At 38.3% G+C, this 19,137-nt stretch overlaps 3 protein-coding genes across 3 annotated transcripts; 2 read left to right on the top strand and 1 right to left on the bottom strand.

The window, feature by feature from the left end:
• The first annotated feature begins 737 nt into the window (after positions 1-737).
• On the top strand, positions 738-4,691 carry muc15 (mucin 15, cell surface associated). The gene is made up of 4 exons (XM_053491590.1): positions 738-935; positions 1,805-2,540; positions 3,459-3,641; positions 4,117-4,691. The coding sequence occupies exons 1-4, from the start codon at positions 930-932 to the stop codon at positions 4,236-4,238; spliced, it is 1,047 nt and encodes a 348-aa protein (XP_053347565.1). The 5' UTR covers positions 738-929; the 3' UTR covers positions 4,239-4,691.
• Positions 4,692-5,160: 469 nt separating this feature from the next.
• dis3l (DIS3 like exosome 3'-5' exoribonuclease) lies at positions 5,161-14,792 on the top strand. The gene is made up of 17 exons (XM_053491285.1): positions 5,161-5,351; positions 6,858-7,011; positions 7,128-7,256; positions 7,335-7,470; positions 7,834-8,001; positions 8,109-8,187; positions 8,271-8,447; positions 9,203-9,372; positions 10,412-10,573; positions 10,977-11,227; positions 11,469-11,561; positions 11,658-12,182; positions 12,282-12,436; positions 13,001-13,179; positions 13,409-13,554; positions 13,673-13,844; positions 14,108-14,792. The coding sequence occupies exons 1-17, from the start codon at positions 5,222-5,224 to the stop codon at positions 14,447-14,449; spliced, it is 3,168 nt and encodes a 1,055-aa protein (XP_053347260.1). The 5' UTR covers positions 5,161-5,221; the 3' UTR covers positions 14,450-14,792.
• A 571-nt stretch (positions 14,793-15,363) lies between these two features.
• Positions 15,364-18,715, bottom strand: tipin (timeless interacting protein). The gene is made up of 8 exons (XM_053492998.1): positions 18,662-18,715; positions 17,835-17,985; positions 17,666-17,756; positions 17,497-17,572; positions 17,279-17,401; positions 16,672-16,738; positions 16,389-16,574; positions 15,364-16,171 (listed from the first exon to the last, which is right to left on the bottom strand). Exons 2-8 carry the CDS (start codon positions 17,974-17,976, stop codon positions 15,957-15,959), a joined length of 900 nt encoding a protein of 299 aa, XP_053348973.1. The 5' UTR covers positions 17,977-17,985; positions 18,662-18,715; the 3' UTR covers positions 15,364-15,956.
• Positions 18,716-19,137: the final 422 nt, after the last annotated feature.

Below are 19,137 nucleotides of genomic sequence, written 5' to 3'. Positions count from 1 at the left end.
ATGTACTGCAGTAGTTTTAATGTTATGGCTGATCGGTGTATCTTATACTAGTTAACGGATTCTGTTTATCAGTACAATATTAAATAAACTCCAGTTTGGGGGCATTCAGCACACAGGCATTATTCCTAAAGGGTTCCTGTCTAATAGTATAATCTCTTCTGTATTTGATCCTACTGTATAGACAACGCTGAGATAATTTCACTGACTTGATTATGTATGTGCAAAGGCATGACATTTACTCCAGTAAACACACACACAGACAGATGCACACACAAACACCGACGCAGATTCATATTGTAGACAAGTCTCTCACGCTCTTGTCATTGTTTCTGTTTACTGTGTGCTCAGAGTGGTTCGTGTGTCTGGGTTTGGTTTCTCACTGCCCTACCCTCAACTGCAATAGTAACAATAATCTCATGACGCATGCCAGCATGAACTATGTAAAAATAACCTTCTGACTGTTGTTGTGAGATGTACTGAATAGATACAGGTAGGAAGAAAGAGGATCCTCCTGGTTCAGGTGCTGCCATGGAAACAGGGCTTGGCTGCAATGCTTTAGAGACCTGTTCGGCGAGTGTGTCCTCCCATAGGGAATTATGTGTTGGAGGTTGTGGCAAAATATCTCGAAAACATGTTCTTCCAGTAGAACACGTCTGTAAATTGAGCAGAGACGTAAAGAGTGATCTGTAAAATAAAAATTAAAAAAAAGAAGCTCACATTGGACTGCTCACATGTTTTACTGTGCATTAGCGTTGACGTTTTGCGTGAGGTAGGGTGGATACAGAGGTGTGGCTAACAGGTGCTAGTTCAGGTAAAGTCAGTACGTGGATAACTTCAGTTAGGTGAGACAGAAAAGTTCGACAGTCTGTTTCAGTTCACCTTCATTTCAGATTTATTTATTAAAGTGCCTCACCTCTACTAACCAGCAAATGCAGGTAAGACAACAATTTTTTGACCCTAAGATTATGACAAATAGTACAGAATAAAGCCTGTATGTTAAATAAATGTGTTGACTTTTGTGAGAAGGGTTGAAAAAGCTAGAGTGTAGTTTTCCATGTTGTAAATGTACAGTACATCGAATAGCAATGGTTTACCAAAGGTCACATCACTCTGATTTCCATAAATTTAAATAAGTACAATTTTACGTTTCCATAGCAATCTCAGAATACTTTCTTTTGTATATACAGGAAAAAAATATTCAGTACTTCTTTTTTTTTTTTTTCATTTAGTCTTATTAACTATGAAAGGCATTTTAAATCCAAAAGCCAAATAATAAATGTATTTTAAATGTGATATAATAAGTATATTTTTCTGTATACTGTATGTAAGTTCTGTATATGTTATATATTTTATACTACTTAGAGAAACTAACTCTAATTAAGCCTATAACCAGTTTGGTGACCTACGCCATCATCCCATTCAGTTTCATTCTCCAAAGTTGAAGCTGCCAGACTATCGCTATATGGTACAATGTGTAGCGCAGTAATCAGGTGATAGGAAAAGGTGCATATTGTAGATATTTTGCTACATTTCTTTAAGACACCTCAAGAGATTACCTACAGTAATAAGCTAATCTTGGGTGTGGTAATAAAGTAATCCAATGTGTGTAATTTTAATTTTGAAACACAGCCCTCGAGATGCCTCAGGACATGTACAGTAGCTGGCTGTATCAAGTTATCAAATAACTTCTTATTCATTTTTATGTGCCAATAATAGATGTTGATTAAGACTTCTTGTGATCTTATGATCTTTACAAAAAACAAACCCATAAGGTTCCTTCCTAATACCTTGTTTTTTTCATCAGGGAAAGCACACGAGTAAGATGTCTTTACGCTTTGCCTTCACATTACTACTGACGCTTCAGAGCTTCAAGCTGGGGTCAGCTCAACTCTGGGATGAAGAAGTAACTCCTTTACCTTCGGAGGGTGAAGGGATTCCTAGTGATTGGAATAGAGCAGACAGTTTAATCTTACCTAAAAGGGATGCCCCGTCCCCTTTGACATATAGTGGGGATGGTGAAATGCAATCTGTCACTGCAGAACCAGCAAAGTATGATGAGAATGTGACTACAACCTCATCAACTCAGACTACAGTCAGCATCACCATTAATCCAGTAGAAAACAGTCAAACTCAGCAAAATAACATGAGCGTTCTGATTACACCGGACCCTTCCCTCCAACCTTCAACCACCAAGGATAGCCATGTAAACCTCACAGTGACCAACTCCACAACTCCTGGGAATTCCACCACTGCTACCATAACTACTTCTAATACAACTACTACTACTACCACTTCTACTCCTGCTGTTAACATTACTCAGAACTCGACGACAACAGTCAGCACAACCTTTACAACTACAACACCAGAACAATCCGCAAACACAACAGAACCTCCTAGTAATAATTCAACAAACACCGCTGACTCTACAACGATATTCCTGCAGAATTCCACCACTGTTGAAGTGTTTAATGAATCTAGCACTCTGTCTACTACTACAATGAATGCAACTGGGAATCCGTTCAGAGAAAATGTGGATAGAGGTAGGAACAAAACACACATAATTAACATAATTAAAGAGCTGACAAATTTATTATTGTTACTTGTTCTTATACATTTCTGACATTTTCTTTAAGTTCCAAGCATTACTTGAGAGGGTGGGGGTGGGGGGATAGAGAGAGAGAAAGAGAGAGCGAGAGAGTGTAAAAGCCCTAACGTCATGCTCCAGTAAGGGCTTTGGAATTTTGCCCTTTTTAAAGCCAATAAATGAAATGAGCGGTTGCTGAAAAACCTAAAATCTAACACTTTATTTATTTTCCCTCATTGGACGTCCTATACACATGCACTGTAATGAACTGAAATTTACTTTAGGTTTTTTTTTTTTTGTGCTGAATACAAACGTAGTTCCACCTCAAGTCGAAAAGATATCACCAAGAATAAATAAAGTAAGCTTCAGTAGCAACATGGAAATAGGACGCTCTATTCTTTATAAAACACAGATATTGTTTACTTAAGAAAAGAAAAGTGCATCCATAGTTAAACAACACATCTCCTCATTTTCACCCTCAAGCTGTCCCACATTTTCAGTGTCTCGTTTCAGTTATCCAACTCCCACTGGCTCAATGCTTAGGCTTCGGTTTCAGGGCTGGTTTGTCTCGTGTGCTGGACCGAGCTCTCTGGTTACTGACACCTAACCTTAAAGCACAAAGAGTGCTGTGTTCCCTCATCAAGTCCTGGGAGGGGTTGTGCCCATAGATCAGGAGCACACTAGTCTATGAATACATCTAACCACTAAACTAACTTTATTATTCCCACTTAAAGAAAGCAGCAAGGTGTTTTCCAAAACCATCAATGCAATAATCCTTTATTTGTTTTTTAGAGAAACATAAGATCAACATTTGATCTTAAGATTAGCAATCAGTTTTGACATAATCTAATCATGTATAATTATTTTCCTTCAGAACTGGCTTCAGGTCCGTCTTCGGATGTTGAACAGCAAACCAAATCCCAGGCATGGGGAGCCGTTCTGGGTATCGGTGTTGGAGTGGCAATTGTTGGTCTGGTGGTCTATATCATTGTAAAACGAAGGAACTACAGAGATTTCTCACACAGAAAACTGGTTGAGGACACGCCACCTGAACCAGGTAAAAAACAAGTATACATCAACCTTACCCGTAATGATCTTAAAACAGATAAAATTTTAGAAATTAAAGTGCAGAAAGGTAGAAGCTTTAATTTAATTAAATAAAATAACAATTTACTGGGTACCCATCATAGTTGGCTTTGCGTTCTATCATGCTATGTGAATGAAAAGCAAGGGGAATGCAAGCTTTACTCCAAGGACTTCTTGTGTCTATCAGTGTTCTGCAACAACACCACAATCCAAAAATCTAAGGCAATATTGGTGTTACCAAATTCCCCATTGTGTATAATTGTGTGTGCCCTGTTATGGTTTGGCATGGATGGATGATTAAGATCATATTTTATGCAGTGAGGATATATGATATTTGATATATATATATATATATATATATATATATATATATATATATATATATATATATATATATTTCTTTTTTTTTTTTACCTGTCTCTAATTTATTTATATATATTTTACAGTTCTCAGATTGGACAACAGTGAGCCTCTGGATTTGAAATATGGTGGATTTGCGTATTACAATCGTGGACTTCAAGGAGACAACATCCAAATGACTAACTTTCCACAAGGACAACCTCACTAAAATATTTTCCATGCCAAACAGACTGATATTATATACTCAAACTTATTTTTCAGTGTATTTTGCTGATGTATGTAAAGGACGCTTGTCAAGAAAAGAGGATCAAATTGCCAAAAGAAGATTATTTACAGATAAGCGAAGAGCCAAAGCTTAAAGGTGTTTTTTTCCCTTTTCTTTTAGACAGAGGTCAGGTAGAGCACCAAAAAGAACAAATTTTCAAATGTTGATTTTATATTTCAGATGTTTTGCTTTCTACAGGAATGATGCTAAACCTTGTATCTGCCTACAGTATGAAATAATTTAATTAATAATTATAAAAATAGATAAAATGATTACCTGTCCTTGCTTACACCACTACAGGCTGTATTATATGCTATTTTGATTATTAATAATAATCAATAAATTAATATTATTATTTCTAGAGTAAATGATTTAATAGGTAAATATACATTTGTTAAAATCACTCCAACAGTCTAATATTTCTATAATAAAAAATAAAAAACAACCTCTTTGTTGCTCTCCTTACTGTTCCTATATTTTAAGAATTTGCAGTTTATTTGTAAATACTTAGATGATGTGTCATACTGTATCTTCAAATGATCTTTGTGATGTTACACCACCAGAGCAGTATTTTAATGTAGTAAGTAACTAGAGGTTTTCGCTGTGGAAATATCTGAGTGTGTGATATATATATATATATATATATATATATATATATATATATATATATATATAGAGAGAGAGAGAGAGAGAGATTTATTATTATTATTATTATTATTATTATTGTTGTTGTTGTTGTTCGTCTCCGTCGTCTTCTTGTTTTATCATCATGATATTCAATTCATACTCCAGGCCTGTATGAGGCAATAGAGGGATTTTAGTTCTTTGCGGTCAGCTTAGTACTGAAGAAGAAGAAATGCGGAAGTGTGCGTTGTTATTTGTTATTGTTGATTAGTCAGACCGCGGGAATGCATTGAACTTCAGAAATGATTAAAACCGAAAAAATCCTGCATTTAAAGAGTTCCCGGGGAGGAAAGGTCCGTGTGGTCCGAGAGCATTACCTGAGGGAGCAGGTGCCGTGCGGAAGCGCTCTGTGTCAGGCGGAATGTCAGCACGGTGAGAGCGCGCGGGATGCATTCGATCTGGGAAATTCTAGAACTGCATTCTTAGTAACGTAAATAGAAACAGGTCTGAGATCAGTTCTAGAATCAAGGCGTATTCTATCAGAGCAGTTCTGTGATTTTTGAACTGTTCTCAGGACTGTTTGTGTTTACGCCTTAAAGAATACCAGTTGCAGAATGGCTCTAGTCAAATCCGCCCATAAAGGCTACTGGTCCGTATAAGAGCGAGCTTTTACTGGGTGAGAGTCTGCATATAAAATATATAAATATATGAAAACTCTCACCCTGTAAAATTCCGCTCTTATACGGACCAGTAGCCTTTATGGTCTCGCTCTTATATAATTAATATATAATATATACAGTATACTATATACTATAATTAATTCAGTAACTAAACAGGACTCAAAAATGTCTCGAATTGTTGATTGCATATCTCTCTCTCTCTCATATATATATATATATATATATACTGTTTAACATTACAGGAGAATATATGCATGGCTGTAAAGAAAGAAAAAAAAAAACGTCCTCTGACTTTCAACTGTTTTTACTTTCAGTAAACGTAATGTGTAAATATTTGTATGAACACTAAAAGAGTCAACACCATAAAACATAAACTAAAAATGTTTCACAATGTGTCCCTGAATGAAGGGAGGCTCAAAATCAAAAGTACCAGTCAGTATCTGGTGTGGCCACCAGCTGCTTGAAGTACTGCAGTGCATCTCCTCGTCATGGACTGCCTATTGCGGACAGTCTGAGCACTGATGGAGGGATTGTGTGTTCCTGGTGTGACTCGGGCAGTTGTTGTGGCCATCCTGTACCTGTCACGCAGGTGTGATATTCGGATGTACCGATCCTGTGCAGGTGTTGTTACACATGGTCTTCCACTGCGAGAATGATCAGCTGTCCTTCCTGTCTTCCTGTAGCGCTGTCTTAGGCGTCTCACTGTAGGTCATGAATAATAATTTAATAAGAACATCACCTGCAGCATACAGTGTGAAAAAAAATAAGAGACCACTGCAGTTTACTTCAGGAATTCACTTCAGAAACCTTGAAAAACATGGAATGTCATTAAAAGGAAGATGGATGGTCACTCTTGCAAAAGAGTGGTGTAAAGTTACCCAACAGCAATGTGGAAAAACTGGTGGAGAGACAAAATTTTGACTTTCTTTTTGATAAAGAATAAGCTCATTATCTTGAACCAATTTATAGTGGGCCTTAATAAACTCCATTTTGTTACAGGGCACCGTGTGCACACATTAAATTCTAGGGTTAATTTTATTGGAATGTTTGAGGAACCCCAGTGTACAAGGGGAGAACACGCATGCTTCCCATACACTGTAACTTGAGTTCAGGATGAAACTGGAGACACCACTGGGTCATCAGTGGAGCTGTGTGTCACCAATACAAAAAATAACACCTCTCATACCACTATGGCATATACTATTGATATTAGTGTATTGCTTGAACAAATGCTAACTGCTTCTTTATGCTGATGCAGATGGCAAGCTGCTCTCTGGAGACGTGACTCATTATGTGGTGCCAGATGCTGGAGTGGTGAGAGACTTCCTGGAGGTTCTGGAGTTCAGGGAGTTTCGTGGAGTCGTGTTTACGCAGACAGCATGCCAGGCTTTACAAAACACACGTGGGCGCAGGTATAAACACTGTATGCATTCTTCAAGAGCATTACATAAATAGTATTGTCACTTATAAGTAGACCAAGGGATGTTTCGGTTGCATTTTGTGATTGTGTGGATGTTTTGTCACGCAGGCACTATAACAGGCTGCGTGGTCTCCTAAAGGATCCTCGCTATGACTGCGTCCTGTTTGCCAATGAGTTCCAGCAGTTTTCCTACTGCTCCAGAGAGAAAGGAGAAACACTAGAGAAATGGCAAACGAGGTAAGGCATGTGGTGTGTCGTAAGTCTGTCTGATGAGTATTTACTGTAGGTGATCTCGTGCATTTACGCTTGTTGCAGGTGTGTCTACCATGCAGCCGTGTGGTATTATAACCATATGGCCGGTCTGATGTCAGTAGTTATGATCACAGAAGACCAGGAGGCCATTAAAGAATATGGCAGTCAGAACAGTGGCGTTTACGTCATCTCAACTCGGGTACGTTGTGTGTATTTTGAGTTCTAGTATGTCTGAGCTCTGTCACGTACATGTATTTTACTGGGTCGTATTACTCACTAATTATTCTTGCATCTGCCTTTGTTAAGGCCATTTCAATATAGTGAGCAAGATTTTATAATAAGTAAAACTGATTAGCATAAACCTGGTCTATATGCGACTGAGCTTGTTGTTAGTAAATATTGAAAGGAGTCAATTAATATATATTACTGCAAACCAGTGGAAAATTCAGGATGGAAAAAAGCAAATATTGATGTTTGTCGTTTAAAAATGACCTTATTTGTGCCCTTGATTTTAGAAAAAAAAAAGAACTCTCACTTTGATTTTTTTTCTTTTCTTTTTTAGGAATATCTGGAGAGTTTCTGGCCAGACCTGCATGCAGCGCAAGAGCTGTATGCGTCCATTGCTCAGACTCTACAAGAGAGAGAGAGTGAAGGAGCAGAGAAAGAATACTCTGAGCATTTACCTGCAGAGGTCATGGAGGCAGGAATCAAATCAGGCAGATACATTCAGGTGTGATCCTTTTGATCCAATCGGCACTACTTACACAGTAAGCTGTTGAAGGAAAAGGTCTAAAGTCACCACTGACGCTGGTGTATCTCTTTCTTTCTTGTTTTAAGGGCACACTTAATGTGAACAAGCACCGTGCACAGCATGAGGCCTTTGTACGTTTTGAGGGCTCTGCAAGCAAGAATACAGGTACATCCAGATCTAGTTGATCGATCGCTTTTGGTTGAATGAGGCATCTGATCACTTTCATGTTTTTTCTTATGTGTCCCCAGAGCTAAACAGTGATGTTCTAATCAATGGAATGAAGCATCGTAATCGGGCCATACATGGTGATGTGGTCGCTGTTGAATTGTTGCCACGTGGTGAGTGGAAGGGACGAAGCATGGCTTTAACAGAGGTACAAGGAGAGGAGAAAGCAGAGGATACACAGAGTCAGCCTATGCCGACAGGTAATATACCTATTGCACATCTTTCCATATTTTCCATATTTGTACAGCCATTATTGTCTATATTTTGTACAGCTAAGTTTTTTAAATATATTTGAATATCCTATATTTTATATTTTGTTCTATTTTTTTTTTTTTTTTTTTTACATTTTATTCTTTTTCTATTCAATAATTTATTTCTTATTGATGATCGTGATTTTAAAGTCATGGGTGGTCGTATAAGCTTTCACTGCATATCGTACTGTGTATGACAGTGTATGTGACGAATATATATACCAGGTCTCCTGTTACCCAAAGCTCACTTGGTTACCATCAAAATAATGTCCAATACCATACACTATACAGTATGCTGTAAGGTGTTTAAAAAGAAATGGGCAAACTATCAGTTGTGACTGTTCTTGTCTAATAAAAAAATTTATTGTCCCTAAGTAATGCATAAAGAGGTACTTTTGCACGTCCTAAGGGTTGATTGTTTATTCAAAAACTACCGTAGCGCATTATGGGACATTAGAAGTTTGCTGTATAACAGTAATGTGTGGTTTCAGAAACAGATTAACAGAGTTTTGACATCAAAAACCTTAACCTACTGCCAGATGGAAGAGTAACACTGATTTGATGATTATCTGCATTGGATGCTATAAGCATTATCAGGATGTCAAGCAGTAATAAATGAAAACATTCTGAACTACTAGTACTAGTTAACATGTCAGAAAATGATTAGTGTTTCCTTACTCCTTTCACTCTCTCTCTTTCTCTAGGCAGGGTGGTTGGGATCGTACAGAGAAACTGGAGGGACTACGTGGTAACGTTTCCTCCTCGAGAGGAGCTGCAGACTCAGTCCCGAAACTCTCTGAGGATTCTGGCTATTCCCTGGGACTGTCGCATCCCAAAGATCAGGATCAGCACCCAGCAGGCTGACGCGCTGCAGGTGAGGCTCTACGCTCTTGCTTTTTAGACATGTGTAACATATTACCTCAAATGGAGTACGTTTATTAGGAAAATACATTTATATATATTTTTCAAAATTGCAAAACTTAATTTAAGCATAATTACAGACGATCTTGTGGTTTGTCGCGTATGGACCTGTCCAGTTTCTGTGTAGAATCAATATGATGGATACATTTATTATAATAATAGATGGTAGTCACTGTAGGTCTGTAAAAAAAATTAGTAAATAAAAAGTATCCATATTATTTCATTAATATGTATTGTCAATTTTCATATGTATAATCCGATCTTTGATCCCCTTGTATATTTCCAAGTATTTGTATATATTTCATTTGCACGCTCCTGGACTGTAAATGGACTGGAAAAGGACTCTGGTTGTAAATGAAAGGACTCTGGTTGCTCTGTCATACTGGCCTCTCAGTTTGTGTATTTTACACTATTTTACCTGGAACTGCAACAACCCGTGTTTTGTTTAATAGTGGCGCTTCAAATAACTGCTGAACATATGAGACAAACTGGTTTTAAACTTCCAGCGGGAACAATAAACACATATTGACCTGTATATTCATCTCTGAAAATTCAGTTTTCATAGTCTACTTTCCTTTTTCTTGTAGTAAGATATGCTGTGATGTGCTTTCATTTGTTTCTTTCGCACACTCTGTGTATACACAGTAAACTGTCACATGTGTTATAGCCACATCCACCTCTAAAGAAAAAGTTCTAGATTACTGGTATATTAATTATTCTCATTTGCATCTGACCACGATGCCTGATTTGGACTATTAAATCCAATTTAAGACAATTTGTGCTCCTTTTATACCATAATATACAGTACAGCGATACACACTGACCCCAAATCAGTGTATCTAACATGTAGTTTGTTCATTTATTTCAAGGTAGGTCTGCCATGTAGAGCATTGTTGTTTTGCATAATATTTTGAGACTTGTCAATATACAGTAGTATTGTTAAAGAAATGTGGTTACATGAGGTACTGATGTGTTTAAATGTTTTGCTGAAGGACCACAGGGTGATAGTGCGTGTGGACTCATGGGAGAGCACTTCTCTCTACCCCAATGGTCACAGTGTGAGAGTCCTGGGAAAGGCCGGTGAGGTGGAGACTGAAATTCAGACTATACTGGTTGAGAACTGCATCCACGTGCCTCCGTTTTCTGAAGCGCAGGTAAGCAGGACAGGGATAATTAAAAGACTGAGCAAAAAAAAAAAAAAAAAAAAAAATATATATATATATATATATATATATATATTTATACACATATTTTTTTTAATTAGCTGATACCAAATAATGATTATAATGACATAATGTTGTTAATAATTAAAGATTGTATTAGTGTAAAGTAATAAATGCCATTTTTAGAGTTGACGCTAATAATATTGCACATTTAAGAATTGGGTATGTATCATACTTATTTATTAGCAATATATGAACCATTTATAAAAATAAATACGTAAATAACCGTAGGATGACCCAGGAATTTTCCTTATGATGTGTGTTTGTACAGGTGAGTGTATGACATTTTTTGCATATATAACTGCAAAATATTTAACATTTTGTATTTTTCCAGTTACGAGAAATGCCTGTGAACTCTAAGGAGCAGCCGTGGCTAATGGACCAGGCTGAGATAAGCTCTCGGAAGGACCTGCGTGACACACACCTCGTGTTCAGTATTGACCCGCTAGGCTGCGAGGATGTAGATGACACCTTGTCAGTCCGCATTCTGCCAGGGGGCAAGCGCCTGGAACTGGGCGTCCACATCGCAGATGTCACTCACTTCGTTAAAGAGGGCTCTCTCACTGATCTGGAGGCTCGTTCCAGGTGAGAAGATTGTGACTTCGACATAATTCTATTTCTAATACAGTAATAATAAAGAACATCTAGCCAATATCACATACAGTCGTTGTCCCATACCTGTTTTTAAGTGAGTGTAGCTGTAGACAGAGCATCCATCTTACTGAACGGAGTCATGGCATTGGTTATATTTGAGGGCTTTTCTTAACAAAAAAAATAACTTTGAGATGCTAGATGGTTTTAAATTCCATGTTATGTGTCTATTCAGAGCCACAACATATTACCTGGCTGACCGAAGGTATGACATGCTGCCAGCGGTGCTGAGTGCCGACCTCTGCTCACTGCTTGGGGGAGTGGACAGGTGAGACAGAAACTACACTTTGAACACAAGAATGTTCAGTAAATATATGGGGATTACTACAAAACTAATCTTCTATGTTTTTTCATAATCCTACAGATATGCCATGAGTGTTATATGGGAGCTGGATGCTGCGACTCTGGAAGTGTGTAGCGTGTGGTACGGCCGCACACTCATCCGATCCTCTTACCAGCTGCACTATGAGCTAGCTCAGAGCCTGTTAAACGGGGAAGATGTGACAGTGCCGGAGCTGGCCCAGCTCGACAGCTCTGTGCGGGACCAGAAACTAGCTGAGCTCCTGCAGTCCCTGGAGCAGCTGACTCGAGTAGCCAGGCACCTGCGGTCACAGAGAGATAAAGGTGGGGCTTTGGAGCTGGAAGGTGTTGAAGTGAGGGCACAGCTTGATGAGGACAAGAACATTGCCGCTCTGGTGCCCAAGCAACCTCTGGAGGTGCATGAGACGGTGGCAGAGTGCATGATCTATGCCAATCACTGGGTGGCACGTAAGATCCAGGAATGTTTTCCACACCAGGCGCTGCTGAGGCGTCATCCACCACCCAGGCAGGAATTCTTCAACCAGTTGATTGACAGTGCCAAGAGTCGTGGCTTTGCAATTGATACAAGGTAGAGAATGTGTCCTAATGAGTTGCAATATATATATTAGAGCTCAGATGTACGCAGCTGGAGTGTTTTATTAATGTCTCTACAAATTCTGGTGTTTAGGTCGAATAAGACTCTGGCTGACTCTCTGGATCAGGCAGTGGATTCACAGGACCCTCTGGTAAACCGACTGCTGAGGGTGATGGCCACCCAGGCCATGTCTAATGCTTTGTACTTCTCCACTGGATCCTGCTCAGAGGATCAATACTACCACTATGGTATACTTCATACGTTCGCTTTTAGTTAATCCTGTGTTCTTTAAGAACAGGTAGTTGATGGTCAGTTTGAACTCATGTCTAATCATTTAGAAGAATATTACAAACTGCAAATTTAAAGTCTTGGTGTTTTTTTAATAAAAAGACTCCATAGTTATTGCTATACCACAGTTGTCGAGTACAGTCTTCCCCTTTTTTGTGGGTAACATAAACTTCTTTGTCTTCACTAAATCATCTGCCTCCATCTAACCCTATCCTCAGTCCTCACATATAATGTTTATTAAGGAAAAGGTTTTTGGGCGTCATATATATTCAATTTATTACATGGAAATAAATCAAGTGGCTTACACAATTAAGTAAATTAAATGCATTTAAAATAAGCATCATATCCTTCACCTTAAAAATCTCTTAGTTTCATTTGGAACTGAAAAGTTCATTTCAGAAATCATAAACACTACTTGGCATTGAAATCTCTTTCCAGGAAATAAATCTTTCTATTGACATGAGCTTGATGCAGAGTGGAACATCTGTTTCTCACTTTCTGTTCTGTTTGTTCCTTATGGGCAGGTCTTGCTCTGGATCGCTACACCCATTTCACCTCTCCAATCAGGCGCTATGCTGACATCATAGTGCACCGTCTTCTCATGGCCGCTGTCCAATCAGAGAAAGAGGAATGCTTTCATAAGAGCTTAGCTAGCAACAAAGAACTGGAGGAAATGGCTCATCAAATCAACAACAGAAACCGGGTACATTTTTCCAATTCCTAAACGAAGCCTGGTGTTTTTTAGAGTTAAGTAATCACACGATCGAGTGTCATCCTTGGGATGGATAGAAATGGGCTGTTTCTGGTTTTATGATAATATCTCAAATAATCAGTCATCATTATATGAGACCAGCTGAATATTATTATATTGAGTTGATTAGATGCTTACATACTAGTTAAACCTAACACTGGGGTTTCTTCGTAACCTGTAGGCCGCTCAGCACGCTCAGAAGGAATCCACAGAGCTTTTCCAATGCCTCTACTTCCGAGATAAGGACCCACTCACTGACGAGCGCTGTGTGGCTGACGCTATTATTTACTCCATCAGAGCTAACGGCGTGCTGGTCTTTGTCCCACGGTAAACTGAAGCTTAACACTTCTGAAGAAACAGATTGTTGTAATATTATTATGAATTTCCCCAAAACAATAAGAGATCATTAGAAGATGCTCTATCTATGTACTGCATGTGTTTGTAGGTATGGTTTGAAGGGTGCGATGTACCTGAAGAATCGGGAGAGTCAGGTGGTGAGCATGGGCGATGATGGTGAGTGTGTATGGCAGGTGGGCACACTGCAGAGGTATCCAGACAGGATCAGCGCATGCACGAGTACAGGGACAATCACCCTTCACCTGTTCGACCATGTCACTGTGAGTACACACATTCCCTTTAACTTTGTAGCTAATGAGGAATTTTAAGGCCTTTTGAATATGCAAGATGCAAAGGCAGTGCTGAGAAAAAGTATCTGCCCCTCGATGACTCGACATTTAAATTTCATTCCCTTTTTTTTCCTTAAATAAATAAAATCATCATTTAAAAACTGCATTTTGTATTTTGTATTTAAACATTGCTACTCCCTACCAATATCCCATAATCCTTTAACATACTAATAATTTTCTCCTTCGCTCTTTAGGTGCGCATCTCTGTCGAAGCTTCTCGTTGCCATTCCGACAGCCTGCATCTGGAACTTGTTAAGAACAAGCCTCATCAGTCCATCGTGGCTAAGACTCAGATGAGCAATCGTGTCCCGTCTGAGCTGATCGAGGAGGTGGTGCGCATGGAAGAGGCATCGCTTCAGGCAGCAGAGGAGAAGACAAGGAGACCAAGACTGAGCAAAGAGGAGAAGGAGTTCAGACAGAGCAAAGGGCCAAATCTCTACTCAATCCTGCAGGAGATCAGTGAGCTCGCCCTGTTTGATACAGCTTTCTGTCACATGCAAAACACTGAGATACCAACATGCACCACCTCAGCCTAGACCTACTGAGAAAATCCAATATTTGTTTTTTTCCTGCTTAAGATTTTGGGAAATGTTATTTGATATTTAACCTAGTTTGGATTACACAGTAGCACTGGAGTGTTTTGGCCAAGGATTTCACTCAGATATTACTCATGAGCTAAAGAATGGCCCTTAATTGATGAAATCAATTTTAGTGTTGCACTGATTAACTAATACATTTTATGGTTTAGTTGTGGTGTATGCTCAGTGTATATTTTGTACAAGAATGTATACAATGTAAAACTATAACTGATATTTTGCACTGAGTTTAATTGAAGCTTTTTATTAAAAAAATATTTTCATAAGCTGTATACACTGACTTTTTATGCTCCTTTTGGCCAGATATAATGTTGTGACACTAAACATCTTTCACTTCGGGACTTTTAAATAATAGTATGCCAATGAGGGTAGGAGTGGTCTGTCTATTTTAAAATAACGGTCTCTGTGAAAAACAGGATTGAGTGACAAAAATGTTAATGGTTCACAAATGTGCTTACACATGGGGAAAACAAAAAAACCTTGGTAATGTGAAAACGAAGCCCTAACCACAGCTCAGTTTTCCGAGCTAAACTGGAAATGTTGCTGAATGATGTGGTAATGAAGTGAGCATCATTGCAGCATCACAGCTCGACGGTTCTTGGTCTGATCCTGGGTCAAGGTTTTTCTTCTCTCTGTGACTGTGTGGGTTTCCTCACTGTTCAATATTTATCAGTTTTTTGTGTGTATATGTGTTTCTGATTCTGAGTGTATCCCTACATCAATCCCAAATGTTTCTGTCATGAGCTCTAAATCTATTGTCATCCAGAACAGGATAGAGCAGTTACTGTAAGAATAGCACCTTCACAAAATCCTGTTACTTTTTCCTAACTTTAATCAGGTCCTGGTGATATTAATACAATAAACAAGGTATTAACACTTTATTGAAAATATTGCAATAATGTGAAAGGAAAATGATACTTAAAAAGACAAACCATGTAAAGGAAATGCACAAGTATTATGAAAAAAAAATCTTAAACAGCTTACAAACATCCACTTGCTTTTTAATCACAAACTCTTAGTGGCATTTTGATTATAGTATTATGCTTTAATACAATACAAGATACTCTTTAGAGCTGCTTAGACCGAAGTGAGACTACATTTCTTAACTGAGCACATTTAGCATCCATCAGCACTGGTGATAATTATCGTTTTTTTCTGATTAGCTCTCATTACAGGTAACTAATAAAGAACAGCATGTAATAAACAATCCAGTAACGATAAGAGGTCAGCTACAGCAGCTGGTTATCTCTGTAGTTTGATCAGAAAGAATTAGATATAATTACAGCAAGTAAGGAAAGTATAAATAGAGCCAGACGTGTCTCATTTTAAATCCTCACAGAGGATGTCAAGAAGCGGTGTGTTAGCATTTGGCTAGATTACAAGATGAAATGCACATCTTAGTCTAACAGCTGCAACCCTAGAAATGTTCTGACGAGGGTAAAACCAATCACTCGCTCTCAGTATTTTTGTCATTTGTTATCTCTGGAATGGGACTATCCGGTTTGTTCTGCTGAGGAGAGCTCTGAGACTCCACAGGATCCTGTTTTAAAGGCGTGTCGGTGTTTGCTGTGGTTTGATCCAGTTCTTTCTGGTCTTCTTGGCTGAGGCGATGTGTTGTGGGACTTGCAGCAGGTTCATCTATGAAAGCCGACACCGATGACTCTAGGAAGAAGTGATAAGTTGCTTCATTAGCTTTTTTTTTCTTTTAAAAAAATGGAAGATAAATAATGTAATGATAATGAACAAAACAAGACCGATGTTGCAAATTCCCATTCCCAGTAATGCAGCTTATTACAATATATACAATACTATATAGTGCCAGTGTATGCAATGCATCATACAATGTATAAAGAAACACATGTATGCTATAACTACTCACCTAGCTGTTTCTGTCGCGCCAGCCTTCTTTCCAGAGCCAGCTGTTTGTTGCGCTCGATGCGCTGCTGCTGTTCCTCTGTAAGAGACACTGGTGCAGGAGCCGGTGTAGAGTGGATAAACGGATCTTCAGAAAAACTTCTATCCTCAAACGGGTCTGTATCTTCCGGTAAGCGAACCTCTGCTTCATCTAAAGACAAAATAAATAAAAATAATGGCATTCCGCTACATAAAACCAGGTGTGTTAGGAGAAATAACTGCATGCTAAAGCTTAATGTTTTTCTCACCACCATCATTTCCAACAAAGTCCTCATGGGTCAGGGGCATGTCCAGTCGGATTCGCTTGAGACATGTCTAAAGGAGAACAAAGTCACACTGTAGTTTACTTAGATGTTATAAAGTAGCCATTGATGAAAAAGGTGCGATTTTAGGGAACTAATAGTTTTGACTAAGCTCTGCAGATGAAATGAAATGTTACCTTCACTTGCCTGATTAAAGGCAAATTAAATTCTTTCTAGAGGTAAAGAAATTTTATGATTTACTTTTAGTAATAACTTATTGAATATTTTTTTGTATTTTTGATATGTTAACCTCGTGTGTAATTTGTGTAAACTTAATAATAGCATGTTTGAGCTTAATCATACAAATGGTGTTCAAGTCAAACTGGGACTTTTCTTGTCAGTGACATCATTTACTGAACCTACTGACATTTATGGAAGTGCTAAAATCGTGATGGAAGGTAATCCCCATCCCATATATATATATATATATATATCAGTATATATATATATATATATATATATATATATTATTATATGTATATAAAATATATATTACAATTATATACATTAAAATATATATTTAAAAAAACCACACACACACTGCCAGACATACCTGTACATCTTTTTTGTTTCCTAGCACCTCCAGTTTGTCGATAAAGTCCTCAAACTGGAGTTTGGGATAAAGTCTGTGGGCCCAGTTCTCCATTTTCCGCATTAGAACCTTCAGATCCTCAGCCTAATGCAGACAGAATTAAAGAGCATTCAGATGTTTAATCCACTGATACCGACTTTATCATGTACGAAATAAAGCTGCAGTAAAGGTTTTATTACCTCATGACCTTTGCCTTTAAATCTGACATCACTGAATAATGTACGTAAGGCTGGAAGTCCTCGATCAGACAGCAGCCTACAACCGAAGAAGCAGAAAAATTATTTAAAAAATAATAAAAGCTGATGTACTGGTTTGCTTACGGTGGTCATGTACACAATAATCACTTACTTCTGAGAGTTTAGTTTGGGTTGGGGTCGCTTAACTATTCGCCTTTTAGCTACAGGAACATCAGGTAGCTTGGACAGCTCTCCGTCTTCTCCTACATGCAGAGAACAGATGGAGAATTCACTAAATGGTCATGTAAAGAAGTGTGTGTGCGCGTATGTATAGATCTTACCCTCTCCATTGATTGCATGATCCTCGTCAAAGTTGCCCTCTCCAGGAGACAGCGGTGGTGGGAGAGCGGCAAAGGTCTCGTCCTCTATCTGGTCATAGTCAGACATGCCAGACAGACCGTTTTTTGATCGACCATTCATCATTGATGGAGACTGGAGAAAAGGGACATTACATCAGGAACAACATCAACCAGGAGTATACCTTAAAAAATGAAATGTAATCAGGTTAATTAAAAGTGCATTAATTATGCATATAGAATCTACACTGTACAGTATATTTTTATGTTAATATCTCAACATCTTAGATTTTAAAACTTCCTAACATCAAATTTATATCAGTCTTTTTTTTCTTTGTTATATATATTTTTTTTATCAATTCCTTGAGTGCTTTTTTTGATACTTATTTTGCTGTGTAATTAATGGGTGCCTTGTTTTTTATCAACGTTTACACAACTGTATGATGCTATTATAAATGTATATCTTGTTCTATATTTTTGTTCAATAATAATAAAAAATTTTATCAGTCTATATTATATTTCCCACCTTTATTCTGCCACCTCTGCCAGGATTGGTCAGAATATTCCCGCCAACAGATAATTTATTCAATCAGCTGTCGCCTACGGAGTGCGCGTGCGGCAGAACGCGGGTTCCTCCCCCTCCCCGAATACGAGTAGGAAAATAGATAATCCTGTTGCTATTTTGTAGCTTGATAGATCTCAAATCGGGCACGATTTGAGCACGCTTCGTTTAGGTGAGTTAAGGATAAAACGCATAAACGAGCTCACCATCATCTCTATCCTTAAAAACAATTTAAATAAGTCCTACGTACCTCAGCGCAGGAGTGAGCGCAGCTTTGCCTTGTTTCTGCCGGGTTTTTTCTCAGCCAATCGGATTCACAGAGAGCGCTGCTTCTGTTGTTCTGCAGTTTGCGTCTCCGTGATAGTGGTGCCACCTAGCGACTGACGTCTTAAACAACGCTAATAGTTTTTTTTTTTTCATTATTATTTTTTTTAACAGACTTTATATTATATATAAACATCATCCTAATACACTGTTACTTATTTATTTGACAGAGAAATAAATTTGTGCTTTTGGCTAAACATAACCTCTACGTAAAATATCTATGATCCATTTTAAGACATTGCTAGTTTTCTGGTATTAGCGCTCACACTGTTACTCACTCATCGTTTATACCGTTTTATCCTCTGTACAGAGTCTGGGGGTCTGGAACCTATTCCAGGAGACTTAGGGTACGAGGCGGGGTACACTCTGGACAGGGTGCCAATCCATCACAGGGCACACACA

The sequence above is a fragment of the Clarias gariepinus genome, chromosome 3, assembly GCF_024256425.1.
Source record: "Clarias gariepinus isolate MV-2021 ecotype Netherlands chromosome 3, CGAR_prim_01v2, whole genome shotgun sequence".
In the NCBI taxonomy this organism is placed as follows: Eukaryota; Metazoa; Chordata; class Actinopteri; order Siluriformes; family Clariidae; genus Clarias; species Clarias gariepinus.
This window is presented reverse-complemented; position numbering and strand designations above follow the sequence as displayed.